General features: G+C 49.3%; 1 protein-coding gene across 23 annotated transcripts in view; it reads left to right on the top strand.

Moving 5' to 3' along the window:
* The window catches only part of PPFIBP2 (PPFIA binding protein 2), a 149516-nt gene that overhangs the window by 110406 nt on the left and 21635 nt on the right, over positions 1–17475 (top strand). For 21 of the 23 annotated variants that reach the window (XR_010841422.1, XM_067038710.1, XM_067038731.1 and 18 more), the window contains 7 exons: positions 5051–5162; positions 7821–7882; positions 8992–9067; positions 10084–10187; positions 12076–12143; positions 13882–13939; positions 14874–14915. Coding sequence is in view for 22 of the 23 variants with exons in the window: in XM_067038710.1 (XP_066894811.1) it covers positions 5051–5162; positions 7821–7882; positions 8992–9067; positions 10084–10187; positions 12076–12143; positions 13882–13939; positions 14874–14915 (522 nt within the window). In the remaining variant the exon portion in view is untranslated. The remainder of the gene's footprint in view (positions 1–5050; positions 5163–7820; positions 7883–8991; positions 9068–10083; positions 10188–12075; positions 12144–13881; positions 13940–14873; positions 14916–17475) is intronic. The other 2 variants (XM_067038715.1, XM_067038714.1) reach the window with 1 other exon arrangement.

Genomic DNA, 17475 nt, shown 5'->3' with positions numbered 1-17475 from the left:
AGCTGCTGAGGTCGCCAAGTCTCCTTCCTCTCTCTGTGTCCCATGGCACCCCCAGGCTGACACTGGGCCAAGCAGGGCCTCTACGAGTGAGTGATGAGTCCTAGGGCAGATGAATGCCAACATTGTCTTGGCTGCATCATTTGAAATTTAGCAGTCCCTCTAATAATCAGTTTCTAAAAAGAGGCATGCTTTATTTTTAGAAATTCCTAAAAATATATACTTGTAATATATTTTTAACCAAATCATGTTTCTATTGAACTGGGGAGCTTGCTATTTAAAGGACACCTGCGATACATTCTTTAGTGAAATAAATTTTATCCCTCCCTCCTGTTTTCTCTAATAGTTTCCTCCTTCATTTTCTCTAATAGTTGGAATGGATTTAGCCCACACATTTATTGTTTTGGCCAGAGCATTGTATTTTAAAACGTCGAATTAGCTGTCACTTAAGCATTAGGAAATTTCACATATACAGTTAGACTTCCATGCAGGCAGAGGAGGGATGCTCTGGGATTGGGGGCGGGAAACTTTAAAACCCTGAAGCAGTTTCCCCGCCTGAGGAGTTGGCCAGGCTCCCTCTGGTGGGTGGGTGCACACCTGCCTTTCCACTGAGAGCTCTGCAGCGCCACCCACAGGTGTTACCAGATGGTCCTGTAGGCATTTTCATCTTTACTTCTTAGAGTTTTCTTTTCTTTTTTTTTTTTTTTGTTTGTTTGTTTGTTTTGTTTTGTTTGTGGTACGCGGGCCTCTCACTGTTGTGGCCTCTGCCGTTGCAGAGCACAGGCTCCAGACGCACAGGCTCAGCGGCCATGGCTCACGGGCCCAGCTGCTCCGCAGCATGTGGGATCTTCCCGGACCGGGGCACGAACCCGTGTCCCCTGCATTGGCAGGCGGATTCTCAACCACTGCGCCACCAGGGAAGCCCTAGAGTTTTCTTAACATCGTTTGTACTTTCAGTTTTATCTTTTCTATAACTTTAAATGATTATAAAAACAATAATAACCATTATAGATAATTTTTGTTGTGGGTTATTTTTTTTGTTTGTTTGTTTGTTTTGCGGTACGTGGGCCTCTCACTGCTGTGGCCTCTCCCGTTGCGGAGCACAGGCTCTGAATGCGCAGGCTCAGCGGCCATGGCTCACGGGCTCAGCCGCTCGGCGGCATGTGGGATCTTCCTGGACCAGGGCACGAACCCATGTCCCCCGCATCGGCAGGCGGACTCTCAACCACTGCGCCACCAGGGAAGCCCCTATAGATAATTTTAAACCACAAAAATTTAAAGGAATAAAAATCATTCGTATACTGCCCAGGAGCTACCACTATTAATATTTCCTTCCAGGTATTTCTCTTTTGGGGGTCTCTCTCTTAATTTTTGATGTTGATAATTTATACACAATTTTATACCATGCTATTAAAAGAAAACTCCAAACATGATGTTGATGTCTATATAATATTCTATTGCATAAATGTGAGTAATTTTCTTAACTATTTTACAGATGAGGAAACTGAGGCACAGAGTAGTTAGGCAACTTTCCCAAGATCTTACAGCTAGTCAGCTCCAGCCCTAGACAGTCTGCTTGATCATCTACTGCTCTGTTATTTAAGTGTCCCCTTGTGTGCACTGTGCTTCACAACCCCCAGTTCTAGGAGCACTATTTCTCTCAAAGCTCAGAACCTTTCATCCCCCTGATCCCCTCAAGCGAGTCCTGTCTTGGTGAAACCTTTGAAGTTGTACACTCCACCTTCTATTATAAAACCAAACAACTCGTTTAAGTCACCTAAGCGCTTTGCCTTGGCATGTAGACCTTTGAGATACTATGGGTTATTTAATAACCACCACGTCTGGAGACCCTCCTGTGTGCCAGAATGTGTCAAGCCCTTTGTACACATTTTCTCATTTGGTCCATAAAATAACCCAGCAAGGTCTATTGATTTATTATCCTCATTTTCCTGGTAAGGAAACTGAGGCTCAGAGCTGCCAAGGTGAGGTTCTGATCTGGATCTGTGTCATTCCAAAACTCATGCTCTTTTCCCTCTGTCATCCTAATTCCCTGCAGTTGAAACCTGCCTTGTCTTTGAAAGTTCTTCCATTTTCTGTGTAAAGCTTCTCAGTCCGTCAATGTGCTTCGTCTTTCAGTGCAGCGGCGGTAGGGCAGGGTCCCTGGGTTTAATAAGGCCCAGCACCTGCAGGGAGGCAGAGCCCCCATCTCTGCCTGGCGTCAGTCTGCCTGGCTTTGTCCCAGACCTCTCACCACACAGCTCCAGCCTCAGTGGCCATGGCAGTAGCATACTTTTCCCCATGGTCAGGTGCATGGCCTCTGGGCTGTTGTAGACTTCCCAGCTTAGGGACAGATACCTTTCTAAGCATTAAGAGAGCACCTGTCATTTCTGGCCTATTCTGTGAAAATTGGCACATGGGAGGTTGGGCCCAGCCATTTGGTCTGTAGAGTTGTAAATAAATGACTTCACCCAGAGGCAGGCCTCAGAGGAGAAAAGCCTGGGCTCTGCCTTGATAGCATCTCATCACTGGTGTCCACTGTGGGGCCCGCAGACAAGAATCAGGCATCCGGATTCCTAACAGAGACCAGCTCTCACCCTGTCCACAAGGAAGGGGAGAAATGGGTGTGGAAGGTGCAAGAAAAGTTATGAGAATATCTTCCAAGAATATTCTGGCCCTTGTAGAAATGAGAGGCACTTGGATTGAGTCCCAAGGCTAATATTTTCAGAAGCCACTGTCGCCATCAATCGTAAGCCCATGGGCTCCAAGGCCCTGGGTTAGCTGTGCAAAGCTGCCCATGGCCGCGAGTCTCTGCAAGCCATTTGGTACAGCTGGACCCAGCTCTCTGTCCTCTGTGGGTGGAAATCAAGCAAAGGGACAGTGCTCTGTAGGGACTTTGGGTAAGGAAACCCACCCCTTTGCCACCTCCTTGTTTTTACATGGGCCCATTTTGGGGATGTTAGGGAAGGTTTGTCCAGAGCCCCTTGAGGTGTGGGCTCAGGGAACCCTCTCCCCATAAGAGGAGCCCTCATCTGTGCTATTAACTCAGCAGCAGACAGCCCAGGCTGGGTGGAGCCCTGGCTTTGGAGCAGGCAGGGTTCACATCCTGGCCTGGTCACTGAATAGTTCTGTGACTTGGGAGTCGAATCCTTCCCTACCCCTGTTTTCTCCCCGGTGACATGCAGGGGTACTGCTTCATCCCATGGTTTCCTGTGAGGATTGAAGTAAGAACGCAGTGAGCATGGGGCCGATGGAGAGTAGGCTCTCAGCCCGTGTGTCCTGAAGCTGAACACAGGCCTGTTTGGTGGAAGGGCCACCAACAGGACCAGTGCTCATTTGATTACTTGACTTGTTCAAAAATGACCTCAGGACAGGACAAGCCCTTTACCATAACCTTGCAGAGTAAAGGTGGGGCCCGATTGGGCTACCACATGGGGAGAGGGTGCCCAGAGTAGAAGCTTTTGCTGTGTGTGCCACTGACTGGCTGGGAGTTAGTTCTCACCCCCTTTCTTAGTCTGTTTTTTTTTTTTTTCTTCTTTTTTATAGATTTTATTTATTTATTTATTTATTTATTTATTTTTGGCTGAGTTGGGTCTTCGTTAGTGCACGCAGGCTTTCTCTAGTTGCGGCGAGTGGGGACCGCTCTTCATTGTGGTGCACAGGCTTCTCACTGTGGTGGCTTCTCTTGTTGCGGAGCACAGGCTGTAGGCAGACGGACCTCAGTAGTTGTGGCACAGAGGCTTCAGTAGTTATGGCACACGGGCTTCAGTAGTTATGGCTTGCGGGCTCCAGAATGCAGGCTCAGTGGTTGTGGCACACGGTCGTAGTTGCTCCACGACATGTGGGAATCCTCCTGGACAAGAGATCCAACCCATGTTCCCTACATTGGCAGGCGGACTCTTAACCACTGTGCCACCAGGGAAGCCCCTCTCAGTCTGGTTTGATGCTCAGAGAACTAGCTAGTTATCCATAAGGGAAGGAACAGGATGAGAGCAGCAACAGAAGTGGCATTTATTGAGGACTTACTATCTACTAAGCATGAGACTAAGTTGTTCATAACCCTTACCATATTTACTCCTTACTGCAGCCCCGTGTGCTAAATGTTATTTTCCTGGTTTTGTCGATGAACCAAGACCCAGAAATGTTAAACCACTTAACCCAACTAGGAAATGAGAGAATCCGAGTTTAACTCCAAAGCCAGTGTGCCTCTCAGGATGGGACCTAGCCAGTTCTGATCTTCTAATCAGTATGGGAACACAGGGACCACCTGACTTGCTGTTACGTGTGAAGTTTAATCTGCTGTACCTAGTAGAGACTTGGGAAGCACCCAGTGCTGCTGCCCATATGAATGTGTGTATGCGCCTGTGTTGTACTTACACGCTTGATTTACAAAAGTATGTCCACTCGGCACACCTGAATGCTGTACGTAATGCTTGTATGTAATTTCATTTGGGTAAAGGAGCACAGATGTCTGAGGTTGGGCAGAGGCAGTGGCTGTGCATTCAGGGTGGGAGAGTTTGAGGGAGGGAACTCTTGGCTCACTCATTGTCTACTAGTAGCGAATTGATTTCCACTGTATTTCCTGTATGGGGTGGAAAAACGAAAGATGAACGTACTTGTTACAATGGTTTACATACATGCTACTGCAGAATATCTTGGGAGAAGGAAGACCACGTCCAGAAAGAGAATATCCATCTTTGGACCAAGGGCAGCCCTCCCATTGAGCACGTTCCTACCTCCCCAGGCCTCTGTCTTATTTTGGCTGCAGAAGGTATGGGAGGGAAAGAGCCTGGTCAGGCAGGAGGATGCAGGAGAAAGAGCAGGTAGATGGCCAGGGCCACGGGCATGTCCTCAGTGGCCAGGAAGAGTGCGTTCATTCCGCAGAGCTCCACCTTGTGGGGAGGGCACTGAACACCTCTCACTGCTCACCTCTGGCAGCTTTGCTCCTAACTTCCTAATGTGTCCTCGGACCCACTGGCCCTGGGCTCTGACTTGAGGTACTTTGTCATGGTCTGGTAGTCCCTCTGAGCTGGTAGGATGGCTTTTTCTCTTCCAGGCTGAGGTAGCCCAGCTGCAAGAGCAGGTAGCCCTGAAGGATGCAGAAATTGAGCGTCTGCACAGTCAGCTCTCCCGGACTGCAGCTCTGCACAATGACCATGCAGAGAAAGGTAACTGGCCTGACTGTGACAGAATGCAGTTTGCCCTTTGGCCCTGGGCCTTCTCTTATAAATGGGCATGTGTGTCTCTGGGTGTGTGTACTGCTGTGTGAGGAGGCATGCAGTGTGCACGTACGTGTGTGTGTGTGTGTGTGTGTGTGTTCATGCATGGGCCTCTAAAGCCCAGCTCTATTGTGGAATCATTACCATGAACCCCTCCCCTGTTCAGAGGACTCCGCTCTGAAGGCTTTTCTCAGATGCACTCTGACCATTCAAGCTCTCTGTGCAGCTACCTCTGGAGCTTTTACTCTTTTCCTTAATTGAAAGGACTTGTCTTTGTGTCATCACCAAAGAAGAGGCTTTAGCAATTCATTCAGTCATTGAATGGACCCCTGCCTGATACTCACATAAGAGCCTGAGGTTACAGAAACAAATTCGTTATTTCTCATCCTTTGGATCTCAACTTAAATGTTACCTCTCAGACCTTTCCTGGCCACCCTACCTCAACTAGGTGCCCCCATTTTTCTCAAACTCAGCATTCTTTTTTTTTCTTTCATAGTACTTATTGTAATTGATCAGTGTTGTATTTTGTGAGGTCTTGTATAGACTGTCATCCTCCTGGGGCAGTGACTGTGTCTCTCTTATTTGAGACCATAGCCACAGAGCTTCACACGGCATTCAGCCCGTGGCTGCTAAGAAATATTTATTGAAGGGCTTCCCTGGTGGCGCAGTGGTTGAGAATCCGCCTGCCGATGCAGGAGACACGGGTTCGTGCCCTGGTCCGGGAAGATCCCACATGCCGCGGAGCAACTAAGCCCGTGAGCCATGGCCGCTGGGCCTGCGTGTCTGGAGCCTGTGCTCCGCAACGGGAGAGGCCACAACAGTGAGAGGCCCGCATACAGCAAAAAAAAAAAAAAAAAAAAAGAAATATTTATTGAATAAGTGAAAGGATGGTGAATGGGCCCGGAGGAGTTCAAGTCTTGCTGATTAAAAATAGAGGCTAAATCCTCAAATATTCTTAATGCGTACTTGATATTTACAGCTATTTGCCTTATATACAAAATGATCACACACCCTCCAGCTTCTCCTCTGGCCCCCGGGCTGCAGAGCGGTGCTGGAGGAGGTCACGTAAGCCCTGTGAATTAGCCCCACTACAGAGCTGCAGCTGGGCACCGGCACCACTTAGCGTGGATCCCTGGCTGGGCTGGGGAAGCTGTGCAGCCCTGAAACAGTGGCTTAGGCGGGAGGAGGAAATTAGTGACCCATATGCTTATCCCTGCGCCAGCCTTTCTCATTGTCTTCTCAAGCCACTGAGGATGTCACCTTCTTGCCACGGCCTAATGTGGAGGCTGGAGACCCCTGAGATATAGACTGTCTGTAATGCTAAACTTGCATAGCGAGCTCCCCAGGCCCTGACTTCTGGGCCAGGCAGGCTTCCCCCTGCACTCCATGCTTCCCCACAGGCCTTGCCTTCCAGGCCCTACCCCATTCCATCGTCGGGCACCTCCTGGAGCTGATCCTTGGGGCCTTGCTCAGGTTGGGGCCTGCCCAAGGCATCAAGGTTTGCCAGTCTTCATCTGGCACTTAACTGCCCGCCCCTCCACAAACTGGGTTTGCCAAGTTGGTCTTTAGCCGCCAAGAGCCTAAGATAATGAGCAGTGCTCTGCACTTTCCTCTGAAGATGAATCCCTACAGCTATTTACACAAAATCCATAAATCCATTCTTCCTATTCTTGTTGGATGTAGCAAGCATCCCCAAAGGAGATGGGGTGACTATACATGTTTCTGTCCCTTTGTCTCCTATATTGTTCTTACATAGACATCCCTATTCTCTGTAGTACCCAATTTGGGGATGGGTATAGGGCTTTGTTTGGGAAAACTAGCTATGTGTTAATTCTTAGACCTCCATGTATTTGGCAGAAAGACCCCCAGCTCCTTTAGGCTTTGGCCTTTGACCTGGCTCTCCAGACTAGTTTGGCAAGAATTCGAGAGTCTCTTGGGTCCAAAGTGAGAGAAGGCAATGTGTCCTCCACCACAGACTGACAAAGATCCCTTAGCCCATAGAGAAATTCTGTAGGCTTATGATGAACTAAGATTGTTTTCCTTAACAGTAGAGTTTGTTTTAATATATTTACAGATCCAGCTAAACACTGTTAGTCAATTCCGACTGTGACCTTCTCAATTGAGCCAAGTACCTGACTCTTTTTTACATAATTCTTTCCCTGTCTCTGTTCAGCTATAGACTTTCTTTTTTTTCTCATTTTAAATTCTCCTCTGCTACAATCCGTGGGACAGTGTGATTCTCTCTCCAACTAGTTAGCTGCCCAGGTACATGCCTACTCAAGTTATAAAGGATAAATGTCTTGTTTCCTTGTGGGATGTCAGTTGTGAAAGATTTGGGGGTTCCTCTATGTCACCCTTGAATAAATGGCATTTTGTTTTTTTCCCCACAAATGTCTATAAAGAGAAGACAAAATAGTAGGTTCATTCGCTTAATAGTCCAACAAATATGTAATGAGACTGACTCTATGCCAGACACCACCATGGGCTCTTTAAAGAAGTAGGGAGCCACGTGTAACTTATTCACATGGCAAGTCTTGGCATCTTAGCAGGTGGGAATAGTTGTCTGCGTTTACGTAAATAATTCTTCCTATACCTAAATTCTTTTAGACCAAGAAATCCAACGTCTGAAAATGGGGATGGAAACTTTGCTTGTTGCCAATGAAGATAAGGTAAGATGGCCGTGGAGCCGGCCCTGCCCTTTCCCTGCTGACATTCCTGGTTCTGTTTGGTCCTATTCGTCTCTGATATTTCGGACAGGGCTGTGCCCATCAGACCACTGACTCAGGGAAGTGTCAGGAGAATGGCCTCTGCCTCCTAGACACGTGGCTCAGCCACCTGTTTTTGGCTTTGATGCCTGGGAGCTTTGCCTACATGGCATCTCCCAGAGGCAGAATAAAGCCATGCCTGTTCATGCAGGTGTAGGGAAAAAAAACACCACTGAGGTTGCTGCCAATATCATAGCTGCTGCTCAGACTACTAGGAAAACTCAAGAATGGTTCACCAGTCTCCCACGTTCATGATTTGGTGACAGAGCCATCGTAACTGGTGATGCGTAATCAAAAACTAGCCACCTCCATAACTAAAGAGTACCTATCTGGCAAAAACGTCAGCTCTGAGGACCACAACCCTGCCTTTTACCGACGAGGAAACACACTCAAAGTGCTAAGGTAGGTTTGCCCAAGGTCAGGTAACAGTAGATAGCAGAGCCAGGGTCATGCTCAAGTTTATCTAACTCTGCAATCTGTGTGGCCTCCCAAGTCCCCAGCCTTTGCTGAAAGAAATGATCTCCTCTGGGAATTTCCTCTGTTGTGTAAGGAATCTCAGCCTCCTACGGAGCAAGTGAGAGTTTTGAGAGAAATACGACAGCTTTATTTTAGTCTTTTTTTTTTTTTTTTTTTTTTTTTGCACGTAGCTCCAGAGGACAATACTCGGACCAGGGGGCAGATTTCAATGGCTGTGTCAGGAGGGTAGGGAGACGATGAGTTTCCTGCTTCGGGAAATGTTTGAGCCCCTCGAAGGCTGTATCAAACAGGGATTGTTTGATGACTAGAGATTGGACTCATAGCCTTCACGTAGAGGCAAGAGTGCTTTTGCAGCTGCTCAGGAGGTAGACCACTGAGAACCCAGGGCCTGGACACTGTGTTTCCCTTTGGAATATTCTATGGGTTCCACACAGCATTTCTCCTCAGTGTGCCCAGAACATAGCCAGGGCCCCCAGATGAAATCACCAGGTGCCGGTGGTGGTGTTTACATAGAATTCTGTCTTGTCCTGTGATAGGACCGTCGGATAGAGGAGCTTACTGGGCTGTTAAACCAGTACCGAAGGGTGAAGGAGATCGTGATGGCGACTCAAGGTAAGAGCAAGGGGGAGCTTGCCATTTTCTCCCCCAGATATTCCATCTCTACCGTGTTAAATCCAGGGGCAGACCTGCCAGAAGAGTCCTCATCTTCAGTTGGAAAAATGCTCTGCTGGAGAACGGAGCTGGTTAGACGGCCCTGTGTGGTGGGAATCTGGCAGCTGTTGCTTTCCAGAAGTTGTGTCAAACGGCAGTCAGTTCAGAACTTCCAGGGACTATCCAGATCACCAAGGAAAGACAGCCTTCAATTCGAGCCATTGGCAATCCCTACCCTTGGAAGATCTATGCATCTGCCCAGGACACCTCTTAGAGACAATGAGTGCAGTCAAACCTGGATCCAAAGGCAGCTTAATACCCTCGTTGGGGATTAGAGCTTGCCCACCTCCTGGAGAATCTAAAAGCTTCCCCAGCAGACACCAGGACACTTGGGGAGCCTTCTTTGAGTTGCTGGGTACCTGGGTTCCCATAGGAAGTCACAGGGCAGTGGGAGCTGTTTGTGTTGCCCTGACGAATCTTCTGAATCACGCTTTTAATGTCCCTTTATGTGTTTCTTTGTCCTTTTTAAAAAATATATACATTTATTTATTTATTTATTTATTTTTGGCTGCGTTGGGTCTTCGTTGCTGCGTGTGGGCTTTCTCTAGTTGCGGCGAGTGGGGGCTACTCTTCGTTGCAGTGCACGGGCTTCTCATTGCAGTGGCTTCTCTTGTTGCAGAACATGGGCTCTAGGCACACAGGCTTCAGTAGTTGTGGCTCACAGGCTCTAGAGTGCAGGCTCAGTAGTTGTGGCACACGGGCTTAGTTGCTCCATGGCATGTGGGCTCTTCCCAGACCAGGGCTCGAACCCATGTCCCCTGCTTTGGCAGGTGGATTCTTAACCACTGCACCACCCGGGAAGTCCCTCTTTGTCCTTCTTAATGAAGGAGAAACAATGTTAGGATTCTGTGGTACAATTATAGGTTTCTAAACAAGTCACGTGGTAGTAATTATCTCTTCTGCATTCATGCTTCTAGGGCCTTCAGAAAGAACTCTCTCAATCAATGAGGAAGAATTGGAGGGAGGTTTCGGAAACTGGAACACTGCAAATAAAGGCCCTGAAGAACTTTTTAAACCAGAGGTACTGTGTTTCCAGTCATGATGTGGGGTTTCAGCAGGCTCCAGGAGCTTACCCTGGGCCTGGGGGAAGATCTAGTCAGGTACCAGTCAGGTACCTCTCAGGTGTAAATCTTGAAAGGTAGAAAAAATTAAATCAATGGAGTCAGCCCCCGAGGCTTCGGGAAGAGCACGGAGGGTGGGGAGGAGTCAGGGCCTGTGTTCCGGTTGGGAGGGACAGCATAGTGGATACTGGACTTCCCAGGATAGGAATTTTCTTTTTTAACTGGTTTCCTTGTTTATTTTTGCCTTTCCTCTCTGGACTATAAGCCTAGACCAAAGGTGTTCTTTGTTTTATTTACCACTGTCTCTCCAGGATCTGCAGTGATGCCTGATACCCAGTAGGATTCAACAAGTATTTGTTTAATGAATGAATGCATGCATCTTGCTCATTTGGAGGGATAGCTGAACTTTTGAAGTGATACATTCCTATTTCACAGACAACGTCCCGCCCTTTTAACCAGCATACAGATTTCCTTTTTTCTTGTTTAAAATTTGATCCAGTTCTATGAACCTCTCTGGACTTAGTCTAGATACACGTAGATAAATTAACTCATAGATACCGATCTCAGATGAAGAAGGGGTTTCAGCCCAGGATCCAAAAGGTTCTTGAAACTCCAGAACAGTCACAATGAAAAGGATCTTAGCAGTGCAACTCAACCCTTTTAATTACGGGAGGAGCAAAAGTGTCACCCGGTGGCCCAGTTATGTAGTCAGAGCAAGCATCCCAGATTGCTGGCAATAATAGCAGTAACTGATACCCAGTACCTCTGGGTGGTCCCTGTGATGAGCACTGCACATTTACTCATTTACTCCTCATGACCCCTTTGGGATTCTTCTTTTATTGTGTTGCAGCTGAGGCTCAGAGAGGGTAAGTAATCTGCTCTAGGTCACCCAGCAAGTAGATGGCAGAACTTGGTCTTGAACACAAAAGCCCAGGCTTTTAACAACTTACGTACTATGATGCCAGCATTCTTTCTATGGTAGACCAAAAAGATACTGGGATCTAGAGAACAGAGGCAGCCCTTGCAGACAGGAAAGACATCAAATTGTGTCCTTATCTACCATCAGATTAGCTCACCTTCATTCCACCCTTGATACTCTTGCCTTTCTGGCCTCCTTGCTAATAAGTTCATTCTCATTTCTCAAGATTCAGCTCAGATGTTCTCCCCTCTGAAGCCTTCCTAACCTTCCCACCAACAAGAAGGATCCTCTCCCTCCCCTCTATCCCCATATTATATTATAGGTATTGGTATCAGAGGGACATGTTGCATTGCTCTTTCATCCTAATTAACTTACCTGACTCCCTGATGTGGGCAGTGCTTGCCCCACACCCAGCACAGGGCCTGGCAGGCAGTAGATGTTGCTCGTGTTTGTTGATTGACTATATGAATTACAGAGTTGCTCACTGCCAGCAGAAATAGACTCCGGCTGACCTTTGCCAACAAGGAATGTTTTTAAGAGGGTGTGCAGTGGCTCACTGAATGACAGGAAAAGCTGAAGAACCAAGCTCAGAAAAGGCAGGGGCAGCAGGGATTCAGGTCTCAGGACTGACTTGTCAGGACTCTACTGCTAGAATGTGAACTTAGGCCCTGGAAGGAGAGGCAACTTGGCCAAGGTTGTTCAGTATACCTTCCTCCTTGTCTACAGCCATACCACCCTGAACGCACCTGATCTTGTCCAATATGTCTTCCTTTTGGGCATCTTAAAAAAGCAAGGCATTGGAATGATGTAGCCACCATGGCTGTACCCAGGGGTGGAGATGTAACTCCCCAAGAGGAATTGTCCAAAAAAGGGGATGGTGGGTAGTCTCCAAACAGTATCTGTCCAGTGACTCTTCGTTTCCGGTGCAGGTATCTCCAAGAGGTAGCTCTCCCACGGTGGGACCACCCCCGCTACCACAGAAATCACTGGAAACAAGGTAGGAGGCCCAAGCATCTCCGTGGAGCCACTGTGCTCTCAGGCCCCTCTCGGGGCTCCAGACGTGGCAGTGAGCCCAGCCACCATGTCCTGAACACGCCTGCCCTCCATTTTGGCCCTAGCAGTGGTCACAAGGGCCAAAATGGCGGAGCAGTCATGAACCATGCCTACCTGCCCTGGCCACAGAGGGCCTTCCCTTCCCACAGGCTGAAGGTCCGGGTCGTTGTCACTGAGAAAAGACTTGGCCAGGGGCTGGGGCCTCAGAGAAGAGGTGGCTGCACCTCATCTGTGCCCCCTAGTGGTTCTTCAGAGCATCTTGTGAGGTGTGCCTGTCATTCCTGTAAGCCCCTCTGGAACATCCTTCCTGCTTTCAGGGAATCTAGCCCTGTGACAATCCACATTCTCCAGGGAGGACCATTTCTCTTCACAGGGAAATTGGTCCAGTTGCTTTGGGGAAGCTTCACGTAGCAATGAGCTTATCACAGGCTGGCCTGTGGGGTCACTACGCTGCCACCTGACTGATTCCCTCGAAAATGAACCTATTCTAGTTCCCTACATCAGCTCTTTAGAACGTATTTCCAAGTTATGCGGATCTGGAGCTTTACTGCCAAGAGCAGGCTGCCTTTCAGCCAAGGTATCTGGGGAAGATGGCCACAAGTGTGGTGGGAGCTTCCCCAGAAGGGCACTGAGTCTTCAGAGGTCTGAAGCCTGTGCACTCCGAACCCCATTTTCCAGAAAGCCATTGTTCCCTGAGTCTTTAGCCTCAGGGGAAAACAGCAGTGTCAAGGAGGGCAAGTGGCCAGTCCTTAGTTGTTTTTTTTTTTTTTTTTTTTTTGCGGTACGCGGGCCTCTCACTGCTGTGGCCTCTCCCATTGCGGAGCACAGGCTCCGGACGCGCAGGCTCAGCGGCCATGGCTCACGGGCCCAGCCGTTCCGCGGCACGTGGGATCTTCCCGGACCGGGGCACGAACCCGTGTCCCCTGCAGCGGCAGGCGGATTCTCAACCACTGCGCCACCAGGGAAGCCCAGTCCTTAGTTTTGCAGAAGAAATTTGGTTGATGAGTTCACTCAGAAGTCGGCATTGAGTGACTCACACTGACCAGATTCACGAGAGACTAATGTACTAACAGATGCTGATTTATTCATATGAACTGAGAAATATCACTGCCAAGGAGACTTGACAAAAGGTAACCCTGTTGCCTCTTCTCTATCCAGTTGGTGCCCTTCTCTGCAAAACAGCCCCGGAGAAAGCAAATTCCTCTGAGCAGACTGCTCAGGGCATTCAGAGACAGAGCAGAGGGTTGAAGGATCCTAGCAGGTGATGCTTTGGAGCTGTGGCTGATGTGCTCATCTCCACTCCGAGGTGGCACCACCTCCCTCGCTGGATTACTGTCAGACTCATAGACAAGGCAGTGTTGGCTTTTGACTTCACAGACATTGGCCTTCTTTTATGACCACACAACAGCCAGCTCCCCAAGGACTTTTGATTTGGATTTCAGTGATGCTCTCATGCCCTCACCAAGACACTGTCAGACCAGGCCATCCCCAAAGTGGGCCGGTCTCTTCTTATGTGTAATGGTTATGATGAGAGGGTGTTCTGTTTTTTTTTTCCTGCCCTTGACCCTAAGCCCAAGATAGACGACCAGTTAAACATCTGAAGTGTCCTCTGCACGAATGATACCATGTACCTCCTTCTCCAGTTACTGTTTCCTTATTGACTTTCTTTTGTGTTTTTCCAGGGCTCAGAAAAAACATTCTTGTAGTCTCGAAGACTTGAGAAGTGAATCCGTGGATAAGGTCAGACCATCAGTTTATCCATAAAGACGCCTGAGTTACTTCTTTGTGCCCAGCACAGTGCTGGGATACACAGGCTGGGTGCTGTCCCTACCTCATGGAAGCTTTTATCAAGTTTGCTGGGCAGGCAGGGATTACAGGAACAGTTTGAGAAAATGTTCAGGTGTGGTGTGGCCCAACGCATCCTAGAGGCAGGGCAAGTCAGGACACGCTACCTAGAGTTGGTGAGAGAAGATGCTGAGATGGGCACGGGCAGGTTTGGGGAAATGGTGGGGAGTTAGGAGGAGGTCAGGTCAGAGCCATGAGTCAGATGGAGCCAGAGAAGAACTCGAATCCTGGTCCTGTTTCTCCAAGGCACTTGGGAGTGTTGCACAGATTTTGAATGAGGACATAGTGTGGATAAAGGAGACCCTGGGGGTGGGTTATGGGATAAAGGAGGTTGGAGAGGAAGCTTTTTAAAGAGTCTAGAAAGGCATGAGGAGGGTTTTGTGGCCCCTGACCAGGTGGGTGACCGCCATGTTGAAGGGGAGGGTCGCAGGCTCTTGAGCAGCAAGGTCATTGAAGATGCAGGGGTCCTGCCCTTTAGACAACCTTCAGTGACCTTGCCACATAGATCCCTTGATGTCCAGCAGTACGCCAGACTCACTGGTGATACAGTAGAAAACCAGGAAGGATGGAGCTGGCAGTGGCTTTGCTCCCACGATCACGTGCCTCTCGCTCCCCCAGTCAGATTGCTGGCAGCTGCCCGGGGACATCTGTCCATGAGGTTGGACAGTGACCTGTGTTTCCTCCACGGACGGTGATGATCTGACATAAAGACGGGGAGGGAGGGGTGAGCCTGGCAGGTTCAGGCAGGCAGGTGGCCCTGAGTTGCTGTTGTGACTAACGCAGTTCTCCTTTTCTCCACATAACTGCAATCCTCCTTGCCATCCCATAGTGCGTCGGTGGGAACCAGCTCTCCCCAGTGGTAGAACCCAAGGTACATTAACTGCACGTCCCTTTCGTCTGTATGAGGTTGTGCTGTTTGCCAGAGTCTTTTCACTTAGCAAATTACAGCTTTGGTAACCTTAAGATACGTTAACTGTAAGGGGTAGGAGGGTAACAGGAAAGACGAAACTTCCTCTCCTGTTTTCTTTTTATGTGCACCCAGCTGGATCCTGTGCTTTCATCTCTATTATCTGTGGGATAGGATTTCTTATTATCTCCTCCATCTTATAGGCTCTGATAATTCCTCTCTGACAAGCCAAAGTAGATCTGATCTCTGGGAAGGGGGGGCTATTATGATCTTAGCACACAAGTAGAGGAATATGACAGCTCTCATCCTTTCTGCTCTGGTAAGTCATGATTAAGAAAACCCAGGAGCACTTCCCTGGTGGCACAGTGGTTAAGAATCCGCCTGCCAATGGGGAAGGGGACACGGGTCCGAGCCCTGGTCCAGGAAGATCCCATATGTCACGGAGCAGCTAAATCCGTGCGCCACAACTACTGAGCCTGTGCTCTAGAGCCCACAAGCCTCAACTGCCGAGCCCACGTGCCACGACTGCTGAGGCTTACACGCCTAGAGCCCATGCTCTGCAACAAGAGAAGCCACAGAAATGAGAAGCCTGTGCACCGCAACGAAGAGTAGCCCCTGGGGGCTTCCCTGGTGGCTCAGTGGTTGAGAGTCCGCCTGCCAATGCAGGGGACGCGGGTTCGTGCCCCGGTCCGGGAGGATCCCACATGCAGCAGAGCGGCTGGGCCCGTGAGCCGTGGCCGCTGAGCCTGCGCGTCCGGAGCCTGTGCTCCGCAACGGGAGAGGCCACAACAGTGAGAGGCCCGCGTACCACAAAAAAAAAAAAAAAAAAAAAAGAGTAGCCCCTGCTCGCCGCAACTGAAGAAAGCCCACGCACAGCAACGAAGACCCAACGCAGCCAAAGATAAATAAACAATGAAAACAAACAAAAAACCCAGGAGCACACTCGGCCTCAGGTGCAAGGATCCTTCTGTAGCGTCCCCTCACATGGGTGTCTGGCCCTTGCTTTCTGTAACTGAGAGCTCATGACATTGTAAGACAACCCCTGTGTTCTTTTCCAGCTCTGTCTGTTAGATCCATCTCTGGACTTCCCTAGAATGATCATCCGCTGATCGGCTTTCCCTGTGGAGTCCGTGGAATGAGTCAGTCTCCCCTGCTCCTGACAGCTCTAGAATGGGAGTCCCCCAATCCCTCTGAGTTATCATCTTCTCATGTGCACAGGTCACAAGCCCTTAAAGTTCCTATTCTGTCACCTGAGGATGAGCACTTGGTCCTCAGTGTGTGCTCTCCGTCATGCCCTGGACCACACTCGAGCCTGATACTGTAGATGGGGTCTGCCCCGTGCAGACCTCGCTCCAGGCACTGATGTTGTGGTTACTGCTGTCACTCCAGAGTCACTCCAGACCCTGGGCAAGGGATAATTCTCTGTGCCTCTGTTTAGTTCTGTCCTCGTGTGCTAGGCCAGAGGCAGGAATTGTTATTCTTTATTTAGAAACTAAAACTGAGGTTCTGAGGGCCTAAAGAGAGAGGGTTTGGCCCGAGTCGGTGTGACTCAGAGCCTGGGGCCTTCCTGCTCAGCTGCGCTGCCTCTGTGCTGTTGTAGGGCAGCTGGGTCATCACCCATCTGCTGCTCCTTGCCTGAGATTTCCATCCCCCACCCCTGTAACCAGGGTCAGAATTCTTCTCGGAGACTGCAGGCGCAGAACCGACTTCAAGCATTTGCTTCCTCCGTGTCGTGTTCTGACGTTGCACCCCTTTCTCCAGCAGTGAGTCCTTCCTAGCTTCTCTTCTTGGCTGAACAGAGCTGAGAGAGAGCCTTTTCCGTTGCCCTTGGTTCCTTTCGTTGTTTTTCTCACAGGTCTGGGCCGCCTTTGAAGCCCACCTTACAGGAGGCTCTGCCCTCTTTGTATCTCAGCTCCTCAGCGACCTCCCAAGGCAGCCCACGTGGGAGGCCTTGGTTGTCTCTGCCCTGTCTTAGGGAGGCATGTGTGATGATACAACAGGAGATCTGTTTCTGAGCCCTCCCCACTCCCACATCTCCTGTATCTCAGCTCCTCAGCGACCTCCCAAGGCAGCCCACGTGGGAGGCCTTGGTTGTCTCTGCCCTGTCTTAGGGAGGCATGTGTGATGATACAACAGGAGATCTGTTTCTGAGCCCTCCCCACTCCCACATCTCCTGTATAATACGGAGCTGGGAGGCATGCCCTTCAGTTCTCGAAATTTTTTGATTTCTGCCTTCCCCACCATCAGTGGTTCCCGGGTCTGACTGTGCATCAGAGTAGTCTGAGATTCATTTTAAAAACACAGACTCCCGGGGTGCCCTGCCAGAGAGGCCAATTCATGGGTGCGGTTGGGACCTGGGAATTTATATTTACAAGTGTCCCAGGTGATTATGAAGCAGTCCTTGCATAGGCTAGTATTTGGGAACTGTTGGTCTTGACCACAGGTCTGATCAGGTTCAGCCTGTACCTCATGGGTCATCATGAATTTAAAAATTGTGTCGTCTCCATCTCGTAAGGTTCCAATT

Source organism: Kogia breviceps, chromosome 7 (assembly GCF_026419965.1).
Source record: "Kogia breviceps isolate mKogBre1 chromosome 7, mKogBre1 haplotype 1, whole genome shotgun sequence".
In the NCBI taxonomy this organism is placed as follows: domain Eukaryota; kingdom Metazoa; phylum Chordata; class Mammalia; order Artiodactyla; family Physeteridae; genus Kogia; species Kogia breviceps.
This window is presented reverse-complemented; position numbering and strand designations above follow the sequence as displayed.